This window comes from Sphaerodactylus townsendi, linkage group LG14 (assembly GCF_021028975.2).
Source record: "Sphaerodactylus townsendi isolate TG3544 linkage group LG14, MPM_Stown_v2.3, whole genome shotgun sequence".
NCBI classification, from domain to species: Eukaryota; Metazoa; Chordata; class Lepidosauria; order Squamata; family Sphaerodactylidae; genus Sphaerodactylus; species Sphaerodactylus townsendi.
Window position 1 is genome coordinate 33,571,988 of NC_059438.1, and position 22,921 is coordinate 33,594,908.

At 45.7% G+C, this 22,921-nt stretch overlaps 1 protein-coding gene across 1 annotated transcript; it reads left to right on the plus strand.

Annotated features, from left to right (window-relative positions):
* The first annotated feature begins 4,856 nt into the window (after nt 1-4,856).
* On the plus strand, nt 4,857-21,566 carry DSTN (destrin, actin depolymerizing factor). Its single transcript, XM_048515485.1, has 4 exons — nt 4,857-4,994; nt 14,226-14,533; nt 15,428-15,504; nt 21,311-21,566. The coding sequence occupies exons 1-4, from the start codon at nt 4,992-4,994 to the stop codon at nt 21,418-21,420; spliced, it is 498 nt and encodes a 165-aa protein (XP_048371442.1). The 5' UTR covers nt 4,857-4,991; the 3' UTR covers nt 21,421-21,566.
* Nucleotides 21,567-22,921: the final 1,355 nt, after the last annotated feature.

The following is a 22,921-nucleotide window of genomic DNA, read 5'->3' on the forward strand; positions in this document are numbered from 1 at the left end:
CTACAGCTGGAAAAATTGGGACAAAATAGATTTACAATTTAAAGATGTTTTCTTATATTTTACAGTGCTGGGACTTGCCCTAAGGCAGTGATGGCAAACCTTTTTGAGACTGAGTCCCCAAATTCTAACCCAAACCCCATTTATTTATTGCAAAGTGCCAACCTGGCAATTTAACCTGAATGCTAAGGTTTCAGTTTAGAAAAAAAGCAGTTTGGCTCCCTCTTCCTCCCTTATAACTCCTGCACCCTTTCTGAGCAGAGGCCAGCCTGCTCTGCAGCCTCCAGCAAGTCCTGGGCAGCTACCACTCCTGTGCCCCTCTAGCATCTCTGCCTCCCTCTGCGCCCTCGGGCAGCAGCACGAGGCACCAGGCCCGCTTGCAGCCCGAGTCCTTCCTTGATCACCCAGCGGTCGCGTGCAGCACACACATCATGCCTAGAAGTGGCCCAGGCCAACCTAGGATGTGGGTGGGTGGGTGATTTTCCGCCTCCCCACATGATGAACTCTGTGTGTGCGTGCCCACAGAGAGGGCTCCGAGTGCCACCTCTGGCACCCGTGCCATAGGTTCGCCATCACTGCCCTAAGGTCTCCTGCCTGAATTACAAAACAAGGCTTAAGAGATTGCTGTTGGAGATCTTTGTTCTAAAGTTGTTTTAAGCCTTTTCTTACTCTCTTTGCTGTTATCATTGGGCCCGGAAATAGTAATGGTGGCAGAAGTGGAGAATGGAGCGTGCACTAGATTAAACTGAAAGCTGTTTCCTGGCTAGAATCAGAGGACAAAGGAACTATGAGCCACGCCCAGAGAAAGCCTGTGTGAGTAAGCGCGGCTGAGAAGCAGGAACTTCAGCAAATATAGACATGTTATAACCACCAGCAGACCTGCTGTTATCAGGCAATACTGCAGATCAGTGAAAAAAAATTAGAGAAGTACAGCTTGGCACAGTTTTCAGAGCCGTGGAGGAAGTGATCAAAGTGAATCCTTCATTTCTCTACACCCTGTAGAGGCAGCATTAAACATTTGTAATAATTTTGAGCCAGGAGAAATATCCCAGAGAAATAGATTGGACTAAGTGCAAAAAAAAGTTTTTATAAAAGGGTTTATTATAAAAAGAGGGTGAAGATGGATTCAAAGTGGGAAGAAAAAGGCAAAACAAACTATACGCATAAAAACGGCCAGCAAGGACAGCAGAAAGATATTCAAATGGAAAGCAATGCTGTTGCACTGACTCAGCTAAGCACGTAACCTATGCTGCAGCTAGGTTCCTCAGAGCCTGTGCAGAGTTCCTTTTGGTAACATGTTGCTATTTGCAAGAGTCTCTTGCAACCAGTCATAAAAGGGTTAACTGGGGTGCTGTGTGGTTTCTGGGCTGTATGGCGGTGTTCTAGCAGCATTCTCTCCTGACGTTTCGCCTGCATCTGTGGCTGGCATCTTCAGATCCTCTTCAGATCCGGAATCGCTGGGGTGCTGTGTGGTTTCCGGGCTGTATGGCCGTGTTCTAGCAGCATTCTCTCCTGACGTTTCGCCTGCATCTGTGGCTGGCATCTTCAGGTCCTTCTGAAGATGCCAGCCACTAATGCAGGCGAAACGTCAGGAGAGAATGCTGCTAGAACACGGCTATATAGCCTTTCTTAATCTATGCTCCAGCCCTTGATTCCAGCTTTGATAACCTTCGACAATACAAAGGGTTAACTGTTTGTATGTAAAGTTGCTGGAGTCAATGTTTATGACCTAACCTATTGATAGCTATTGGTCAGTCAGATAACCATTGTTTGCGTGGTAGTGAGCACATACATCAGAAGTTATGGACAGAAATCTTGGGTATGTATATTAGCAGAGCAGAACAGAAGAGACAGATTCTCAGTTGCTTTTTATATATAAGTTTACTAACTATAAAGGGAGGGTTACATGGAGATAAAATAAGAAATCGTTTCCTGTTACACATCTACATTACTGTACATTTGGTTACATCTGTCTCATGCTCATGGCCGTCGTGGTGCTGGTGTCGTGTCCGCTCCATCAAAGAAACAGAGTTAACTTTCTAACTTCAGATGTACGTGCTCACTACCATGTAAGCAATGGCTATCTCACTGACCAATAGCTAATCAATAGACCAGGTCATAAACAATGACTTCATCAACTTGTTAACATACAAACAGTTAACCCTTTTATAACTGAGGTTGTGACAGACACTTGCAAAATCCCAACAGGAAGTAGAATGAAAATAGAGCAATAATACTGTAAATATGTAACAGAGCAGTACAGCATTTATTTGTTTTATTCCATGTAACCCTTCCCTTCTAAGTCAGTAAACTTTTATAAAAAGCAACTCAAAGTATCTCTGGCTCTCTGCCTTCCTACTGGATGCTGCTTCCGTATCTCTGCTAATTAAGGATCTTTTTAAATTCATACCTACATAGCAAGAGGTCAAAGGAGTCCTTCACCCCTATTCAACTTCCTGTGATCCCAGTTTCCACTGAAAACATAAAACTGAGGACAAGGGAAAATCTAAATCCCTATCACTGATGCCAGTAGCTAATTTTACCAATCAGATTCATATACAATATAGTCTCACCTCCATCAAGCACCCGGTAATGGTTTTGAGTTCCCATGACAAATAGATGCTCAGAAATAACACAGGCACCAACACAGCAAGAAAGCACTTTTAGGTAGCAGTAAGCCACTGGCAAGAAAATAGTCCAGTCAAGAGCTGACATGGTGAGTCTGAGAAATGTACATATATTCTCTGGCTAACATCATGCAATCTTGCAAAACTCAACTGGATCAATTTTGAGGTGAGGAAACTCTTACAACTTTTTTCTAAAAGAAGATCCATTACTACATTACAGTCTCTTCCAGTGGTGGGATCCAAAAATTTTAGTAACAGGTTCCCATGGTGGTGGGATTCAAACAGTGGTATAGCGCCAATGGGGCTGGGCAGGGCACGACAGGGGCGTGGCCGGGCATTCTGGGGGCGGGGCATTAATAATTTCTCTGTTACTGTAAAAAACTCTTACTGTAAAAAAAAAGTTCCTAATTTCCAGCTGGTATCTTTCTGTCCATAATTTAAATTCATTATAGCAAGTCCTATCGTCTACTGCCAACAGAAACAACTACTTCTCCTCTAATTGACTGCCTGTCAAATAAACTTTCAAATACTTAATTTTGTTTCCAGAAATCAAAAGAAGGATACTTTCCTTAAACCAGGAACTTTACCATATTTCTAAAACATGTTTTTAAAACAGCCCAACAGGGAGAATTATCCCTTTTTCTACCTTCACTAACCAGCCACATAGGAAACAACAGGACTTTATGATTTTTGGACCTAATGGAATTTCTAACGGAAAAGCAGACCCAATTAGTAACCCCCTCTCAGCACACACAAATAATTAGTAACCCACTCTCGGGAACTGGTGAGAACCTGCTGGATCCCACCTCTGGTCCCTTCCTATAGTCTTTGAGAGCAATCATAACAAGAGCACAAAACAGAGGGGCCACCATCATTAGGACCACAGATGTGGCACCGCACAAATGTGAGTTTTTCCTGCTTAACCAAACGGAAAAAATCTCTCCCTTCAGTTTCCGCTCTGGAATGAAGACCATCCATGTGGAGAAGGGTTGCCAATCTATATTACAGGAAAAAGAAAATATTTCAATGCAGCTTATGCAAGTCAACTAGCATTCCTGGCTCCCATTTCATCTAACCAGCCTTTGGGCATCCCCTGTTGTTTCCAATGAGCATTCTTGTCATTTGTTTTAGTACATTTCTTCATTTAAATATTCAGTATCTGATTACCCACTGCGGTCTGCTCCCCGGCCTCACGCCAGCATGAAAAGTCACACCAGAAGTGGTCTAATTTTCCCCACAGAAAGCGAAAAGCACACATGGGGCAAGAGGAAGGCATCGGCACAAAACATCTTGCCCCAATGTGCCTCCTCCCTCGTCGTGCTGCAAACAGGAGGCGCGTGGGGACAAGATTTCTTGCCCTGATGTGCTTCTGGTCCCACTGTGCGCCAGTAGGTTGGCCACTGTGTTGTCAAATGTTTTCATTGGCCGTTGTGGATTTTTTGGGCCACGTGGGCACGGCCTAGTCATTTTCGCTCCTAATGTTTCACCCACACCTACAACTGGCATCTTCTGTTCTAAAGGCAAATTAACTCCTGAGCTACAACAAGGAAGTCTACTTAGCTTTTTTATATATTTTCTCATTTTTTCAAAGACTGTGTATGTACAATAGTGTAAAATTATAATGACGATTGATGTCAGAGATTGACTCAATATATATGTTTGCTTTCTGTATACACAAATTAAAAATTTAATCGAAAAAAACCCCTCGCATCTTTAGCAGCATGACATGGTGAGATGTTTTCGTTACCATATTATTCATTCATTCATTCATTCATTCATTCATTCATTCATTCATTCATTCTACCGCCCTATCCCCGAAGGGCTCTGGGCGGTGCACAACATAAAAACATCATACATAAAATCATCATAAAAACACAAATATCACTGGAGGACCTAATAAATAATTAGTTAATAAATAGCCTATAGTTAATATCCAAGCTCCATATCTATAAAATTAATCCTATTAAACAGCGGTATAAGTATTGATTTAACTATTCCTTGCATTGCCCAAATGTTAAAAGCCACCCCGTGAGGTGAGGGTATGAATTAAATTGATCACAATATGAATCAATGAAATTCATAGCAATAGTACAGATCCTTTTGCCGGCTCTTTGCCCAATCACCAGCCACATCCCCTGCTCTCCAGGCGTGGCCATCCCCCTCCAGGGGGGCAACAGAGCCCCTCCTTCAAATCCCAAGGGAGGCGGAGTTAAGAGGAGTCTGCTAGTCCTCCCAGCCGAAAGGAAGGGGCAGGGCCTGCCGCTCTGGCACGCAGTCTCCCTGGGCAGGGTGCCACCACTTCCGCCCTGCCCGCAGCTCCTTCCGGTGCAGGCTCAGGAACGCCTCGCGTGCTGCAGAGACTCCGTCATGGTGAGAGGGCGCGCGGCTGGCGAGGGGGGGGGCGGCAGCTGGGGTCCGGTTTCGGGGGCGGGGGTCGACCAGGAGGGGGAGGGGGGTCGCGTCCGGGCTCTCTTCGCCGTTGCCTCGTTGCCTCCCGGGTTAGTTCCGCCTTGCCTGGGTGGGGCTCTGCAGACGGCTGGTGAGCGAATTTATAGGGCCAGCCCCGAATGCTCCCCCCCCCACCTTTGGGGGGCTCAGGGAATTGGGGGGGGGGGAAATTGCCCTGAGAAGCGTGGCTTTTCTTTTCGGCCTCTGCACAGCCTTCCTGCCCTAACACGTTCCGGGATTGCTGCCTTGTCGATGACTCAGACCAGGACAGGCGTTTCTTAACCGTTGGTGGTGCGGGAGCCCTGGAAGGGGGTTGGACGTTTGCAGCAAGAAGTAGCCTGCTCAGGTGCACTGGAACCGCATCCCCCTTGATCATGGGTCGGGTTTCATTTTGAAACATGCGGATGCAATAATGAGGGTGGGTGGTTTGATTTTTGGTGGCAGCTGAGAATCTGACCCTACTAAGTCCTACAGGGCTCATTCGTCATGGGCCCTCCCAGAAGGTCTTTAGGGGTCCCTCTTCAGCCTTCCACGTCCTCCGTCCCCACAGTTGCAGCTTCCTGGTAGATGCTCGACCCCAACAGCAGCCCCTCTTGATACCTGCTGGTTTTAACCTGCTTGTTTGGATATCATTTTGTACATGCAGTTTCCTGGTTTCACACATGACACATAATATTTTCATTTAAAATATTTCATTTCTTTTATATCTTTCGTTTCACTCCCGTAGAGACACAAAGAGGCTTAGATTATTCTCTTCTTTAAAAAAAAATATTCATAGCAAATCTGCAAGTGTAGTTTTGGTTGAGCGTGTGCAATTGACCCAGCAGGCTTCCATGGTAGACCTGTTATTTGAACCCAGGACTCTCGGATCCTAGTCTGATGTTATGGCCATTCCACTATGCTGACTCTCTCACCCCACTTAAGGGTGCTGGTTTTATTTCCAAAGAGATTGTTAGCCATCTTGAGTCTGGGGGCAGGAAATGGGTGAGCAGTAAACATCCTTTCCTTCTCATCTTCAAGCAGGAGCTGAAAGTGCACAGCAGTGGCTTGCCTAACAGCCCGTGATGCCCTTGTGAGGTTTGGGACTCGAACATGGGCAGATGAGAGTCAGAAAGACAGACAGATGTCTGGTGGTACAAAGTGCCAAAAGATTCAGCTGCCACACCTGTGCTCCACCTTTTGCTTGCTAGCCAGAACATTGAGCCCTGTCATTCTGCTTCATGGCAATTATTATTATTTATTATTATTATTACTAAACTTATTATGCCGCTCTCACCATAGGCACTGGAGTTTCTCTCCACATCCATGTGCTAGGGCTCTGAAGGGTGTGAATGAACATAGTAACTGTGGCCATATGTTGAGTGCTTGTTTCTGCTGAGTAACCAGCCCACTTGTGATCGTAGAAGAAAATAGTCTGATCTCATGACGTTCAGATTCTGGACTAGAAGTGCTCAAGAGGTTACCAGTTTTGTTGGCTATCAGTGGCATGCAAGTGTCTGATGCTACAGCTTGGTCTGAAGTAGAAGGGCCTTGGCTATTTTCAGCCACCTGCTGATTCATTCATGGGCGCGTCTGGGACAAATGTTATTCCTGTTCAATGAGACCGTAAGCTGTTCCATTTCCTTTTCCCTGGAGGTGCTCCCCAGCAGTTGGTATTCAGTGGCATTCCTGGAAGTTCTGTCTAGACATCTTTTCTAACATTTAAGAAGCCATAAATAGGTCTGTTCGCTTGCCTGTTCTGAATGCTCTGCCCGTCAGCTTCATGGAGTGTCCCTAAGTTCTAATGCTTTGTGAAAGGCAGAAAAACTTCTTTCTCTTTTTTCCCCAGCATGCACACTTTCACGAACCTCTTGTCATCTTTGTGTTTCCTTGCCTTTCCCCCTTAAACTAGAATCTTCCCTCAGAAGTGTAGCTTTGAACCGTGCATGGCCAAGGGGAGGATTCATGCATTTACTGGTCAATTAACTTTATCCACTACAATGAAAACAACAATCAGGAACCTGTTCAGGGAAAAAATGCCTCAGAGGTATTTGTTGTATAATGTTTTAATTATTTTATATTGCTTCTCTTTTTAGTCAGTTTATATAGTGTATGTGGTTAGAGTTACATCAAACAGTTTTTTTTCTCAGCAGTGCAGAGGCACCTATGTTATGTAAAATGCTTTTTTTGGTGCGGAGGCAAGTTTCCTTCAAACAACATCCACAACTGCTCTCTCTTGTGTTTTGGTGCACAGCATGAGGTAGAGTCTTGCAGGCGCTGCCAGAAGTTCGCAAATAAAGCCTCCTGTAACTAGGCTTCTCAATTGTGAGTCACACTTTTGGAAAAGACGTTGGAAAAGAGAGCTAACCCTTCTGCCTCTGAATCCCTAACGCCTCTTAGTCACTGTCCCAATGAGTTGTGAATGGCAGTTCTCTTACCCAGTAGACTCTGAAAGTCTTCTCTAGAAGGACTTCATTTAAGAAGGCAAAAAAAATGGTATCAACCCAATCTCTAGCAAAGGCCCTCAGGAAAAAAAAGACCTTGGACCACAGTTGTCTATTTTGAAACTAACCAACAGAGTCTTTGCCAGTAATAGTTGTACCATCAAGGGTAATTTTGCCCATCCTATTGCAGCCATCAAAACTGGCCCAAGGACTTATCCTGGTTCAATTTTTTCTGCTACCACTGCCAGCTATGTTCCCAGTGGTAGATGTCACCATGTCTGAGTGTCAGAGAGAAGACTCTGTGGTGCTTCACTGTTGACCATCAACACTGACGTGTTTGAGAGGAGGCGTGTGAGGAATCATCAGCCTAGTTCCAGATGGTGTCGTTCATCTTCTGGATTGGCTGTTTCGAGTTTTCTGGGGTTGGTAGCTGTGGTCTGATAATTTTTACTCATAACATTTTGCCCTCAGCTGTGGCTGGCATCTTCAGAGGTATGTCATGGCAAGATGTCTTTCTCTTCATGGCACATCATGTTGTGACATTCCTCTGAAGATGCCAGCCATGCAGGCAAAATGTTAGGAGCACAAACCAACAGACGCTGACCATGCAGCTTGGAAAACTCACAACAGCCAGTTGATTTTGGCCATGAACACCTTCGATAATACATCTTCTGAATTATTGTTCTGGAACCCAAAGATCTAGATCGTGTTCTGATTCCTGGCAGGGTCATTCTCAGAACCAGTGACCCCCATCCAAGCCCTTGTGACTGGAGATATCATTCCCCCTTTTGATTCTCAGGCAAGACTGTTGTGGTCGCTACAGGGTGAATGAGCGAAAGGCTTTGAGAGAGCTCCCTTCTGGATTAAGATTATCCAATCCCTCACTCTGGTCTCTCAAATAGATTCTTTATGCACCTATTGTCCCCAATTAAATAAAAAGGGGAACATAACTTTTAAAGATCAGTCGCATGTGAGCTGTGTCTCTTATTTGGAAACCTGCTACAACAGGGGTACCCAATGGCACCAACTAACACCCTTTCTGGTGCCTGCCAAATAGTTTCAGGAAATGAGCATGGTCAGGTAGGACTTTTGCCCAGCAAAACATCTGTTTGACTACTGGAGATTTGATTAGCTGTACAGAATTTTTTTTTTAAATGATGCTTTCTTAGCAGCGGCAGTCCTATTGAGAAACCATAATATTATGTTACCCAAGAGCCACTTTTGAATATATAATCTGTGACAGTCATATCTCTAGTGGAATAAAAATAGAGAAAATGTATAAAAATACTTTGCGGGTAGGGTAAGGTAAGCACTGGGTAATTACTGACTCACGGGGTGGTGTCACATCACAATGTTTTCGAGGCTGACTGTTCACAGGATAGTTGCCGTTGCCTTCCCCAGTTGTCTATAATTTATCCCCAACAAACTGGGTACACTGACCTCGAAAGGATGGGAGGCTGAGTCAAAAGGATTGGAGGCTGAGTCAATCTGAAACTGACTTCTGTTGGAATCGAACTCAGGGCGTGAGCAGGGCTTTGACAGCATAACTGCAACTTACCACTCCGCTCCACAGCGCTCAGTGATACCCTTACAGAGTGGCAACTGTATAGACAAATGTATTGGATGTATGTTGGAGAGGTAGTCATGGACATATTTTGTTTTGGCAAAAAGTGATTCAGTTTATCAATATGTGGGTAATATAAATATGTCATAATATAACACCAGACCCCAAAGTAATTCTACTACCGTGTTTCCCCGAAAATAAGACAGTGTCTTATATTAATTTTTGCTCCCAAAGATGCGCTATGTCTTATTTTCAGGGGATGTCTTATTTTCTGTGTTCTGTTCGTCGGGCATGCTTCCAAACAAAAACTTTGCTATGTCTTACTTTCAGGGGATGCCTTATATTTTGCACTTCAGCAAAACCTCTACTACGTCTTACTTTCAGGGGATGTCTTATATTCGGGGAAACAGGGTAGAATATTTAAAAGGATTCATATCTGCTTCAGATGTTAGGTTATTCTCAACTCTGCTTAAAACTGCTAAAACAGTTATTGCGACATATGGATGGAAGCAGAATCCCCTTCTGTAAAAGACTGCTTTCATCACATCCGGAGTGTAGCTTCACTAACCACATTAACAAATTACCCAAGACTGCAATGTGCAAATAAGTTCTATGAACACTGGACATTTTCTAAAATGTGTTGGAATAAAAATATAAGATCGTCGAAGGCTTTCATGGCCGGAATCACTAGGGTGTTGTGAGTTTTCTGGGTTGTATGGCTGTGTTCCAGTAGCATTTTCTCCTTGCGTTTCGCCTGCATCTGTGGCTGGCATCTTCTGAGGATCCTCAGAACTTGTTGTGAATGGCTTTGTTGGAAGCCACCCTCAGCCCAGAAGGGGACAGGAGGCATAGCAATCAAATCAATCAGTCAATCAATATACATTCAAAAGCCAAAAATTCTTAAGGTATGCTTAAATAATAATGACAAATGTACTATCTTAAGTGCCGAGCAGCAGACACTCAGTCTCCCCTTCCCCATTTTCCCAATTGACAGAAACCAAGTACTGACGTTTTAATTTCAATCTTTCAGTAATGATGCTTTGATTATTGGGGTACAGCCGGCATTATCCAGAAAAGGTCCAAAACCCTGTAATGTTTGTTTAGCAGAGATATCAGTAAAGTTAGTGGACATACTAGAACTGTGGTGGCGAACCTTTGGCACTCCAGAAGTTATGGACTACAATTCCCATCATCCCCTGCCAGCATGGCCAATTGTAGGGACTGATGGGAATTGTAGTCCATAACATCTGGAGTGCCAAAGGTTCGCCACCACTGTACAAGAACATAGGTCTGCAACCTGTGGCTCTTCAGATGGTCATGGACTACAAATCCCATCGACCATGCTGGCAGGGGCTGATGGGCATTGTAGTCCATGAACATCTGGAGAGCTGCAGGTTGCAGACCCCTGTACTAGAAGCAGTGATCTTCCTTTCAAGCGGCTTCTCACTTTTTGAACACTGCCACACCCAAATATCATGTCAGCTTTCATCGTGACAAAGTTTAAATTTGCTAATTCTAAGATTACATTTGCTAATTCTTACTTTTTAAAAGCTTCTGCTCCTTCTAACTTCTCACTTTCCTTCTTGCTTATGTTATTTTCGTCATATGGCGCGTGTGTTTCCAAGCTTGGCCCCGTTCCTTTTAAATGATGCAGAAGATGGAGGCAAAGGCAGAAATGTTAGGTTTGAACATGTCCGTGGTATGTGGAATGGGAATTGCCTAATACTGCAGGTTCCTTTCAGAAGTCATTTAAGGGAACAGAAGGCAGTAAAGAGAAAGTTTAAAAACCTTTCCTTATAAAACCTTTCCCTTTTCATTCTATAAGAAAATACTTAATACTTTTTTTTAATTGTCCAAAATCCTGTTTCCCCCCACTTGTCCAGTTCACCCACCCAGAGCCTTCAAATCTCTGCCTTTGACTCACCGATGCTGGCTGTGACTTGTCTTGGAGCGTCTGGCTTCATACACTTGATTTACAGTAGTGGTCAGACTAGGATCTGGGAGTTGCAGGCTCCAACCTGCACTTTGCCCTGGAAGCAGAGTTGGCCAGGCACACACTGTCAGCCAGACTGCCTCACAGGGCTGCTGTGAGCATTAAATAGAGGAGAGAGGAAAACAGTGTAAGCCACTTCAACCCCCACTGAGGAGGAAAATGTGGCGTAGATCAGTGGTTCTCAACCTGTGGGTCGCGACCCCTTTGGGGGTCGAACGACCCCTTCACAGGGGTCGCCTAAGACTCTCTGCATCAGCATTCTCCATCTGTAAAATGGATAAGTGTTAGGGCTGGAGGTCACCACAACATGAGGAACTGTATTAAAGAGTCGCGGCATTAGGAAGGTTGAGAACCACTGGCGTAGATGAAGGAAATAGAATAGAATCATAGAGTTGGAAGAGACCACAAGGGCCATCAAGTCCAACCCCCAACACACAATCAAAGCACTCCAGACGTATGATCATCCAGCCTCTGTTTAAAAACCTCCAAAGAAGGAGACTCATCCACTCTCCGAGGCAGTGAATTCCACTGTCGAGTAGCCCTGACACTCAGAAAGATCTTCCTGATGTTTAGGTAGATTCTCTTTTCCTGCACCTTGAATCCATGACTCCATGTCCTAGTCTTTGTTGCAGCAAAAAACAAGCTTGCTCCCTCTTCAACATGGCATCCCTTCAGATATTTAAATATAGCTATCATGTCACCCCTTAACCTTCGCTTCTCCAGACTAGACATTCCCAGTTCCCTAAGTTTCTCTACATACGGAATGGATTCCATACCTTTTACCATTTTGGTTGCCCTCCTCTGGACATGTTCTAGCTTGTCAATATCCTTCTTAAATTCTGGTGCCCAGAACTGAACACACTACCCTAGGTAAGGTCTTACCAATGCAGAGTAGAGTGGTACAATTACTTCCCTTCATCTAGACACAATGCTCTTATTGATGCATCCCAGAATTGCATTGGCTTTCTTGGCTGCCATATCACACTGCTGACTCATGTTCAGTTTGTGGTCTACTAAGACTCCCAGAGCCCTTTCACATGTACTGTTGTCAAGCCAGATGTCACCCATCCTATATCTGTGCATTTCCTTTTCTCTGCCTAAGTGTAGAATCTTATATTTACCTCTGATGAAATTTGTTTTGTTAGTTTTGGCCCAGCTCTCTAATCTGTCCAGATCGTTTTGAATCCTGCCCCTGTCCTCCAGGGTATTATCTAGTCCCCCTAATTTGATATCATTTGCAGCATTTGATCTTTTGGTCTAACCCAGCCGGTTCTTTTATATATTTAGAATTTTTCTGGGGTTTGTTTTCAGTAAGTTAATGTGCTTTCAAGTCTCCAAACACACAGGGCCTCAAATTATTAATTGGAAAGTATAACGACAAAGCTATTTGTACTATTTCCTCTCTGCTTATTGTCAGAGGCCCCTTCCGCACGGCAACTGTATGACGTGATAAAGGAACCCGTTTTCCTGTTTTCGCGTACACATGCGTGCATCCATGCAGGCAGCAATCGGAGCCCACAGAAACAATCCGGGTTGCTGTTGTGCCTTCGCACGGAGACGCATCTCTTTTTTTAATTACTTCCCACACATGCGTACCTACGCAGGCATGCACAAAGGAACCCCCACAGCCATGCCGATATCCCATGATATGACCAGCTGCACCTGTGTAGCTCAACAGATGCAAGCTGTAAAAATTATTTAAAAAGGGCAAAGGGGCCTCCACACAACTGGCATGCAATGGCGGGGGGCTTCCCCCTGATTGTGGAGGATGGGGTAGACGGGAGGCAAATAAAGCACACACACACACACACACACACCCGGCCTGGCCATTTGCTCGGGAGCAGCACCAACACGGGATTTTTGGAAAGGATTGCTTGTTTAGCGATTTTCAAAAAAACCAAGCTGGGGGAAATAACACAGGGCAGACTAATTTGGGGCGCAGGATCTGTGTAAAGTCCCCTTCCTCCCAAAAAACAGGGTTATTTAGCATCCTATAGCCATGTTTATTGGCCTGTGTGGAAGGGGCCTTAGTGCATTTCCCTTTAAGTTAAATGCTTCAACTTTCGTATGTCAGGTGCTTCAACCTTCTGATCTCTTTAGTTTGCTTCTCTGCACTTCCGTAGATCTGCTATTTCCTTTTTAATTATGACAATTAATAAACTGTGTAGCTGTAGCAAGGAAGCAAAAGCAGAAGCGGTTTTAGAATAAAAGGTATGGCAATTTTGTGGTTGATAACTTCATCCTGAATGTTGCTCTGCTCGCATTGCCTGACAAAGGCTCGGATCCATCCATGCGGAAATGTAAACAGACTTTTGCACAAGGTTTTGTGCAACGCTTGGCACTTTCCCCTCCGTTACAGGGCCCAGAAATGGTTGCACAAGATCTTGCAAAGTGGAGACGCAAGAGGGAGCGTGGGTGTCGCAGTCTGTTTTCTTGCATTTCCGCTTGCACAAGAGCTCTCGTTCAAGTTTCATCTTGTCCTGGGTCCAGCCCCAAAATAACTATGTTAGAAATTACTATTGAGTACATAGAAATGTCTCATAGTTTATAAGCCAGCGGTTCTCAACCTGTGGGTCACGACCCCTTTGGGGGTCGAACAACCCTTTCACAGGGGTTGCCTAAGACTCTTGGCATCAGTGTTCTCCATCTGTAAAATGGATAAATGTTAGGGTTGGGGGCAGTGGTGGGATCCAAAAATTTTAGTAACAGGTTCCCATGGCGGTGGGATTCAAACTGTGGCGTAGCGCCAATGGGGCTGGGCAGGGCACGCCGGGGCCAGGCATTCCGGGGGCGGGGCATTCCGGGGCGGGGCTGTGGCAAGGATGCAGCCGCTGTGCCGGTCCTTGGGCGGGAAACGAATGCACGCAGGTGCAGGCTGCCACGCATGCCTCCTGCTAGACTGCTTCAAGTTCTGTGCGCTACTGCTGAGAGGAGGGGCATAACTAAGGCAAAAATCACCAATTAGTAACCCCCTCTTGGCACACACAAATAATTAGTAACCTACTCTCGGGAACCTGTGAGAACCTGCTGGATCCCACCTCTGGTTGGGGGTCACCACAACATGAGAACTGTACTAAAGGGTCACGGCATTAGGAAGGTTGAGAACCACTGTTATAAGCAATCGCTGTAGAGCCCAAGAGCGAGCTCTTAAAACCCATCCTGTCCCTTAACAGGCATCCGGTGTGCAAGTCGCTGATGAGGTCTGCCGTATCTTTTACGACATGAAAGTCCGGAAGTGTTCTACACCCGAGGAGATCAAGAAGAGGAAAAAGGCGGTCATCTTTTGCCTCAGCCCAGACAAGAAGTGCATCATCGTGGAGGAAGGCAAAGAGATCCTCGTGGGTGACATCGGCGTGACGGTCACAGATCCCTTCAAGCACTTTGTGCAGATGTTGCCAGAAAAAGATTGCCGCTATGCCTTGTATGACGCAAGCTTTGAAACGAAGGAAGCCAAAAAGGAGGAGCTGATGTTCTTCTTGTGGTAAGGCGGGAATGATAGCCTGTGGACGCTGTGCCATATTCAAGTCTGTGCTAATGAAGTTATCAGACATTGCAGATGTGGCACAGGTGTCAAACTCGCGTCCCTCCAGATATTATGGACTACAGTTCCCAACATCCCCTGCCAGCATGATGCTGGCAGGGGATGGTGGGAACTGTAGTCCATAACATCTGGAGGGCCGCGAGTTTGACACCTGTGTGTTAGAGGTACAGTGAGTGTCCCGATTGGAACGGTCAGAAGTGAAATATCTGTCGTGGTTGGGGAAGGGAGCCCTGTTTGGGGTCACTGTGCCTCCATGTTCTGGCACCTTTAAACCCCTTCAAGATTTCTGCAGAAGGAAGGTACATTTCGCACTCATGGCAGCGTGTCCCCAGTGGTAATGTGAACCTGGAGCTCTTGAGGGAAATTTCAGGTGAAATCTGCCTTAGGTGACCTGATTGCCCAGGGAAAGAGGCGGGTTTTGTCTTCCGTCAGATTTGTCCCAGAACGGAGCCTGCTACCTTTCACCCTTTTTCCTTTTATGGCTATATCCTAATTTCCATTTTTGGGCTGCACAGGAGGGAATGGAAGAGGGCGAGGCTCTTGTGGATGCAGTGGTCTGCGTTCAGTGGTGGGATCCAAAAATTTTAATAACAGGTTCGGATGGTGGTGGGGTTCAAACAGTGGTGCCGCCGCACACACGCACCTCCAGTCCCAATTGGGCAGGGAGGTTGCTTTAGTAACCCCTTCTTGGCACTCAGAAAAAATTAGTAACCACTTCTAGAGAAGTGGTGAGAACTGGTTGGATCCCACCTCTGTCTGCGTTACCATAAAACTGTTGACCTGTGGTTTGGTGATAAGTGTGCTAACCTTGGTTTGTTTGTATCTGCTAATCAGGGCCCCAGAAATGGCTCCGCTTAAAAGTAAAATGATCTACGCAAGCTCTAAAGATTCGATCAAAAAGAAATTTCAAGGTACGTCATCCCAGATCGCCGTTCACTTATTTACCAGACATTTTTCTGTGTTTTGAGGGTTTTGAAAAAAAGAATTGCTGTTTTCCTGGGCTGTTGAGGAAGTTAGTCTGACTGACCTTAGGTTATGTGATGCTCCAGGTAAATAAAAGTTGCTCTTGTGTCCAAGAGCAAAATCTATGTGCGGACCCACCCAAATGAACATGAGCTGTGGAAGAACACCATACAAAATCAGTACCTATTTCATATTCATGAATTCTGTATGGGAGAGCTTTCTGTTGGATTACGCAACATGGGAGTGTGGCAGAATCCGCCTGGTTTTGTTTGGTACAGAACTGTTCTTCTATTGTGTAGTATAGAGGTCTGCAACCTGTGGCTCTCCAGATGTTCATGGACTACCAATTCCCATCAGCCCCTGCCAGCATGGCCAATTGGCTGATGGGATTTGTTGTCCATGAACATCTGGAGAGCCGCAGGTTGCAGACCCCTGGTGTAGTACAAAGCATATATTTCTGTGCACCACAAATACCAGTTTAAATGGATTATCTTGATGCAGTGCATTGTTGAAGGCTTTCAGGGTGGGAATCTGCTGGCTGTTGTGGGTTTAAAAACTACCAAACCACGGCCCCACAGCCAGTCTTGATTCATCTCAGTCAGGTAAGAACAAACCTTTTGTAGCACCATGTATTTGTTCAGAGCAAATGGAATTCCTCAGTCTGACCGTGCAGAGCAATTGGTTGCTTTTCAAGGATGGAATGACAATAGCCAAAGAGTAACAAAGCGTTGTGGCTAAAGTTGAAACTTGAAACCAGTAGTAAAAAAACCTCAAAACTGTAAACTCCTAAACTTTCCAAACTGTAAACTTCTAATCACAGATGCTTTAGTGTATTTCTCTCACTGCAGGTGAGAGATCCAAAGATCGAACTCAGAAAGACATTTTACTTGTGGAGACAAAACTCCTTACTCTTTTGGACTGTCAGCGTTATGACAAACTGAAGGATAGACTAATAAAATCTATAACTGCATCTAAGAAAAACTTAAGCAGAATCATACTTTTCCAGTTGTTGATGTCTAATGGGATCCAGATGTTACTTTAGCTGTAGCTAAATGTTTAGCTTCGGTTATAAAATGAAGGACGATCACACGTCCCAATGTGGACGTTGCTTTATGAACTTCCAAAATGATTCATATTATTTTTCCAATGCAACGTATCTAACGCAATAGTTCACATTCTGCTTCTTACGCACATTGTTTAACTTGCGCCAATGAAGGTTTGAAAGGGAATCAAACTCTTGCTTGCCTTCTTATCTAATGATTGTGAGAAAAGCAGGAATGCAGCCGGCAGGTACCTCATTCAGATGATTAGCTGGTGGGTGGTTAGAAGTCAAGGCTGCCTTGCCTCCTTTTCCTTTCCTTTTCTACATTTTTTAACCAGCGCTGCCATCACTCCTCCATTTTGACTCACCCATTTTGACACAGTACTAGCTCCTTTCTAGCTTAGAGTCATGCCAAAAGACAAAAAAGTGGAAGGAGCAGAGTCGCACCAAAGGCCATCGCACGGCCTTTCCAGGCAGTGCCAATTCGCCTAGTGTTGGGCACTGGGCAATTAATGAAGGTCTTTCCAAGGGATTGGTCAGTATGCTGCTTACCTACCACAAAAGGTTCCTGCGTCGTTAGCATCGAAGAAAAAGACACACAGAACAGGTCAGACAATCCCAACAATGTAATTTTGTCTGTTTATACTATCCACCAAGCCCCCAATTCAATAAGATCAGACCCGTTCTCCACCCTTTCTCTCCACCCGTTCTCGCTCCTTTTGTGGAAATATTTTTGGGAGCCTGAATCACTCTCCCTTTCAGTCGGCCAATAGCCCACCTCAGTGTCCCCTTTGCCCCTCCTCCATCCTTGTTCTAAGCCAGAATCTGTCCCCCAATCAAATCTGTGCCTGCCCAGTAACACCTGGGTCTTCTGAGCTGCGAGAGCACCTGGACTGTTGCACATCACCTGTGTCTGCTGTTCTCATCTCAGATTACTTTTGAATTCTTGCTGCCGGAATTCTTGGATCCCTGCCCAGGGAATCTGACCTTTTCCCAGAACTTCACAGATAGGTAGCTCGAGCGTCTGCTTTATTTATTTGCCTGTTTGGTCTCTTGCCTCCTCCTCCACAGTGTGCATGGAAGCTTGGAACCTGCGGCTCTTAAGATGGGCTGCCTATGCATTAAGCACTGTACTGAAAACTTGGTGTTTTTTGACAGCTTGAATTTACTAATTTGTCAGCCCAGCTTGTCTTTTGTTCCCTCAATATATTTTTGTGTCTGATGACAACCAACTTGGATTGCTGTTCCTTGTAGACCAGGGGTCTGCTACCTGCGGCTCTCCAGATGTTCATGGACTGCAAATCCCATCAGCCCCTGCCAATTGGCATGGACTGCAAATCCCAGCCAATTGGCCATGCTGGCAGGGGCTGATGGGAATTGTAGTCCATGAACATCCGGAGAGCTGCAGGCAGCAGACACCTGTTGTAGACGTTTAAATGAGCAAGCAACTCAGTCAGCAGATCTGTTACAGTCGTTTGCATGGTCACTGCCCAGGTTGGGAACATTCTGTAAAACTGGGTGTGGAATCTAAATCAGCAGCCCTTTTAGCACAGGAGTGAGTCAGCAGAAGAAAGGTTTTTTTGCTTGCCCTCCAGCTATATTTGTGTAAGTCTGAGCCTGACTGGGAAGTGGACCACATTAATGTCCGCATGCCTAGTTCACATCCGGCTCCCTGGCCACGTGCGGTAAAGCCAGATTCATGGCTGTCTTCTAAAGGTTCTTTGGCGCCTCTCTCTTTTTGCTTGTCACTTTTGCTGTGGTAGCACTCATGGATGCCTCTTTAGGAACTCCACCTTGGGTCCTGTCCCCAAGACTGAGGCCCTTTCCGCACGGGCGCTGAGCGGGGGTGCATCGGCAAAATGATGCCGATACACACACACACCCCAGGACCGTTCACACAGACGGTCCTGGTAGGGGTGCAGAGGAAGGCACAGCCTTCGCACAGGCTGCGCCGTCCCCAACCGGCTTACCCACTCCTGCTGGGTTCCGTCGCATTATGGAGGCCAGGGGACACGCCCCGCCGCCCCCCCCCCCCCCCCGGCCAGAGCAATAGCTCTGGAGGCGAAGGCCAGGGGGGCGTGTCCTCTGGCCTCCACAACGCGATGGAACCCAGCAGGAGCAGGAAGCCGGTTGGGGATGGTGGGAGGGAAAAGCCGCCTTCCATCCGCCGCCATTCGCACGGCAGCCGGTGGAAGGCACCACTTTTGATAAACCAAAGTGGCGTTTCCGCGCTGCTTGGGCGGTGTGAGCACGGCGCTGCTTCGAACGGCTCCCCAGGGATGACATTTTTGCTGTCCCTGGTGCGCTGTATTCTGCCTGTGCGGAAACAGCCTCAGTGTGGAATGAGTGAGGCATTTTGCTTGCAGCTCCTACCTTAATCGTGTTACTTTAATTTTATTTTTCATTTTCTCCCTAATTAGGACCCAAAGCAGTTTTTTTGCACTGTTCTCCCTACCCGCACTCTGTCTTTACGACAACAACTTGTGAGGTGGGTGAGGCTGAGAGATTAGCCCAAGATCACCCAGGGAGCTTCCATAAGATTCAAACTCAGTTCTCCCAGGTCATAGCCCTACACGCTAACCACTGTGTTGTGCCAGCCCTTGGGGCTTGCAGAAGTACAGTTTGTCCAGGAGTAGCTATTTTGCAGTTGTAAGCCTACCCTTTTTTGGTTGGTTTGATTTTTACATTAGCCCTCCCCTACATCCTTCTCGCCTAATGGCCGTAATAAAACTGACTGACTTCTCGCATGGAACTCTCCTCATTTGGGAGTCAGGTGTTGCGGCCTTGGCTTCCCCAGGCTATATGACGCAGTTTCAGAATAATGTCATTCATTCCTCCAAAGGCCCTTCAGCAAATAGGAGAACACTATCGTATATTTGATCCTGAACTTGGCCCTGGAGTGTGGATCAAAAAATCTATACAGTGGAGCCAGGGACAAGCAGAGATGATTTCTCTACAAACCTAGGAAGAAATCCTGGTTTGCAGTCTGAAATCTAAAAAGTAGTCTTAAAAAAACCCACCAAAGATAAATCTCCTAAAAGAAAATAAAACTTCTGTAGCTCTAAGAAATGAATGAGCTGTTATGTGACTATATTTTGATATCTCACTGTTTGGGGGTCCACTAGGCCACCACAACAACATTACTGAGTCTTCCAAGCCCTGGTTTCTTTAAATCAAAGGCGACATGGAACAGGGGTGAACAAGGAAGCCAAAACAGCCAAAGGAGGGGCCATGTCCATGCCCTGTCATCTCACCTGATGGAGGAAGTACCTGCCGGGGCCAGGCCTAGCAGTGGCCTCCATTCAACTTGCCCTGGGGGCTCACTGTCACATGCCTTGGCCTGGCCCTCGTGTCAGTCAACAGACAACTTTGGCTTGGGTGACTCCAAACAGAATATTTTATTTTAAAGAAACTCCACACAATCAAGATTCTTCTATTTGGGGTTCCAAAATTTGCATGGGAGTATAAATGCATAATCATCCTCTTTCCTTGCTAAGCATTTGCTTGGGGAATAGGACGAGTAATAAGAATGTAAATTCTTGCTTTGTGTGGTAAAGCATACATTCATTTGGTATAAACATTACTGTCTTGAAAACTGATGTCCAGTAGTTACGATTAACCACCAACTAGGAACGGGATTAACCAAGTGCCCTGAACAACTGCAAAACCTCAGATGTATAAAAATTACAATTAGACCTCTTTACTGGCTTTATCCCAGCGACCAAAAGCTAACCCAAACAACAGTGCTGCACTATTATCTATTGTCATTATTAATAAAACATATGCTTGTTCATACACTCAGCGCTGTCCCACTCTAGCTAATGAAGCTCGGGTGACTCGCAACCTTGCATGACTTGACTAGCCTGGCAGTTTCTTCCAAACAGCTCACCTGAGTGGCTCACTGCTGCATGGGATTTGCTGCTTGGCTTGACTTTTCCTGGGGAAAGGCTGGCAGAGGGGAGCTGGGAAAGCTGGAGCTGGTAGTGGGAGAGAAGGAAGCAGGAAAGCTGGGGGGGGGGGGGGGGAGGCTATGTAGGCTGCCCGGGGGAAAGAAGAAATGGGGAAGGGAAATGGTGAAATCAAACACAAGCCATGTTTGAGACCTACTAGTGGTTTGTTTTGTTTAATTTCATCCATGCCCTGCCTCTCTCCCCAGTGGAGCCTAAAAGCGGCCTACATCATTCTCTGCTGTTCCATTTTATCCTCACAACAACCCTGTAAGGTAGGCTAGGCTGCGAGTATGCGACTGGCCCAAGATCGCCCAGTAAGCGTCCGTGATAGGATTTGAACCTGAGTCTTCCAGATTCTAGTCTGACACTGACCACTGTAACACACAGCTTCTCTATTGAGAAATACTTATATTATGCTTTTCCCCTTTGAGAAATGGAGTCCGGAGGTTTATGATATATGCAGGCCAAAAAAAAAAAAAAAGTGCAGAACAGCAGATTTTTAAGAACAAGAGGGCAGAGTCAAAACTAACCTACGAAAAGACTGTCCACAGTTCCCCTAATAGAAGCCAAAAGCTCTAGGAAGCCGATGGCTGGGCGCTCCCCTGTCCTTCTCTGGTGGGCCATTCCACAAGAGAAGGACAGTGGCTGAAGAAACCCTTGACCAGGCAGCAGAGGAACAAACCATCCTGTAAGGGGGAATCAGGGACAGTTTAACCCAGCAGTTTCCACGGCTGCCTTTAACTTGTTTCTTTTCTTTTCTAGGCATAAAGCATGAATGTCAAGCAAACGGGCCAGAGGACCTCAACAGAGCCTGCATTGCGGAGAAACTGGGTGGCTCCCTTATAGTGGCCTTCGAAGGCTGCCCTGTGTAGTGCCACACTTCCAAGGGGTTACATGCGGTGCAAAGGACCAGCGTATTGCTAACTGTCAGGATGTTGTCTCAGATTAAAATAGATTTTGAAAAGATGGTTAGCATATAAATAGCCTTTTCAAATTAATAAAAAAAACCTTAAGAATATTTTGTGTATTCATATGTGCGTCGGGATGACTATCTCCATATTTTCTTCAAGAGTTTAATCACAAAGTTACTAGACAGTTCTTTCCGGCGAAATCTTGAGTTGGTTGGATAGAGCGAACAACTAAAATCCTGTGGAGAAGCTGTCCGATATAGAGTGTCTGAGGTTGGGCGCTTAGCTTCCAGCTGGCTGCATTGAAGCAGACCAGGGTTCCTTTTGGCTGCGGTTGTCACAGGATCTGCCAGAAAGAGCCATGGCTAAGCTAAGTGATTGGCAGTCCTTTCTGTTGACCTCTTGTGAAGGGGTTAGTCCTTGCAAGAGGATGGGAACATTTCCAGGGCACATGTAGATGAGGTCAGAGAGGCGAGAGCCCCGTTGAGAGAAAGAGCAGGGCAGAAGTGAGCATTATGAAGCTCTCTCCCATCATCCTTTTCATACTACCGTGTTTCCCCGAATATAAGACAGTGTCTTATATTAATTTTTGCTCCCAAAGATGCGTTATGTCTTATTTTCAGGGGATGTCTTATTTTTCCTGTGTTCTGTTCGTCGGGCATGCTTCCAAACAAAAACTTTGCTACGTCTTACTTTCGGGGGATGCCTTATATTTCGGATTTCAGCAAAACCTCTACTATGTCTTATTTTTCGGGGATGTCTTATATTAGGGGAAACAGGGTAATTTAGGTGCTAATGAGATTAGTGTTGTAGGATTGGAGGAAGCCAGAATGAAGTAGCATTTCGATGGCCAGGTTCTGGCCTAGGCTGGCATCTTCAGAGGATCTCCTCTGAAGATGCCAGCCACAGATGCAGGCGAAACGTCAGGAAAGAATGCTGCTAGAACACGGCCATACAGCCCGGAAACCACACAGCACCCAAGTGATTCCGGCCGTGAAAGCCTTCGACAATACAATGAAAGGGACATTTTGATGCGAAGCTAATTTGTTATATAGGGGGGACACATTTGCACATTTTTCTCCTTTGGAGATAAATAGTATTGAAAATTTCATGTCATAATCCGACAATAGAAAAATCAACTTTGGAGCTTGGTAGAGACTCCAGGACAGAGGGTGACAAATTTTTCTCCTGTATTTAGGCTCATTTCTGTGAATGTTTTCTGTGGCCATTTTGCTGTGCATCTCTTACCACAAGATCACCTTGACTGGCTGGCAGCTGTGTAGTCGAGCTCCCCTCTCTGCCACGGGTACAGAGAGAAACCATTCAGAAAATGATGATGTTGCTACGTGCAATGAAATGTTAATGCGAGAGGGACTTGCCTAATTCCCATAAGAACTCGGGCACCTCCGAATCGAGGCTATTTTCTGTGATCCCCTGAGGCCCCAAACGCCCAGGCCAGGGTAAC

Bases quoted from the DNA above. Each gene is read 5' to 3' on its own strand.
- DSTN (XM_048515485.1), top strand. The intron at 14,534-15,427 runs GTAAGGCGGGAA...TCTGCTAATCAG, and splicing joins GAGCTGATGTTCTTCTTGTG to GGCCCCAGAAATGGCTCCGC. The intron at 15,505-21,310 runs GTACGTCATCCC...TTTCTTTTCTAG, and splicing joins GATCAAAAAGAAATTTCAAG to GCATAAAGCATGAATGTCAA.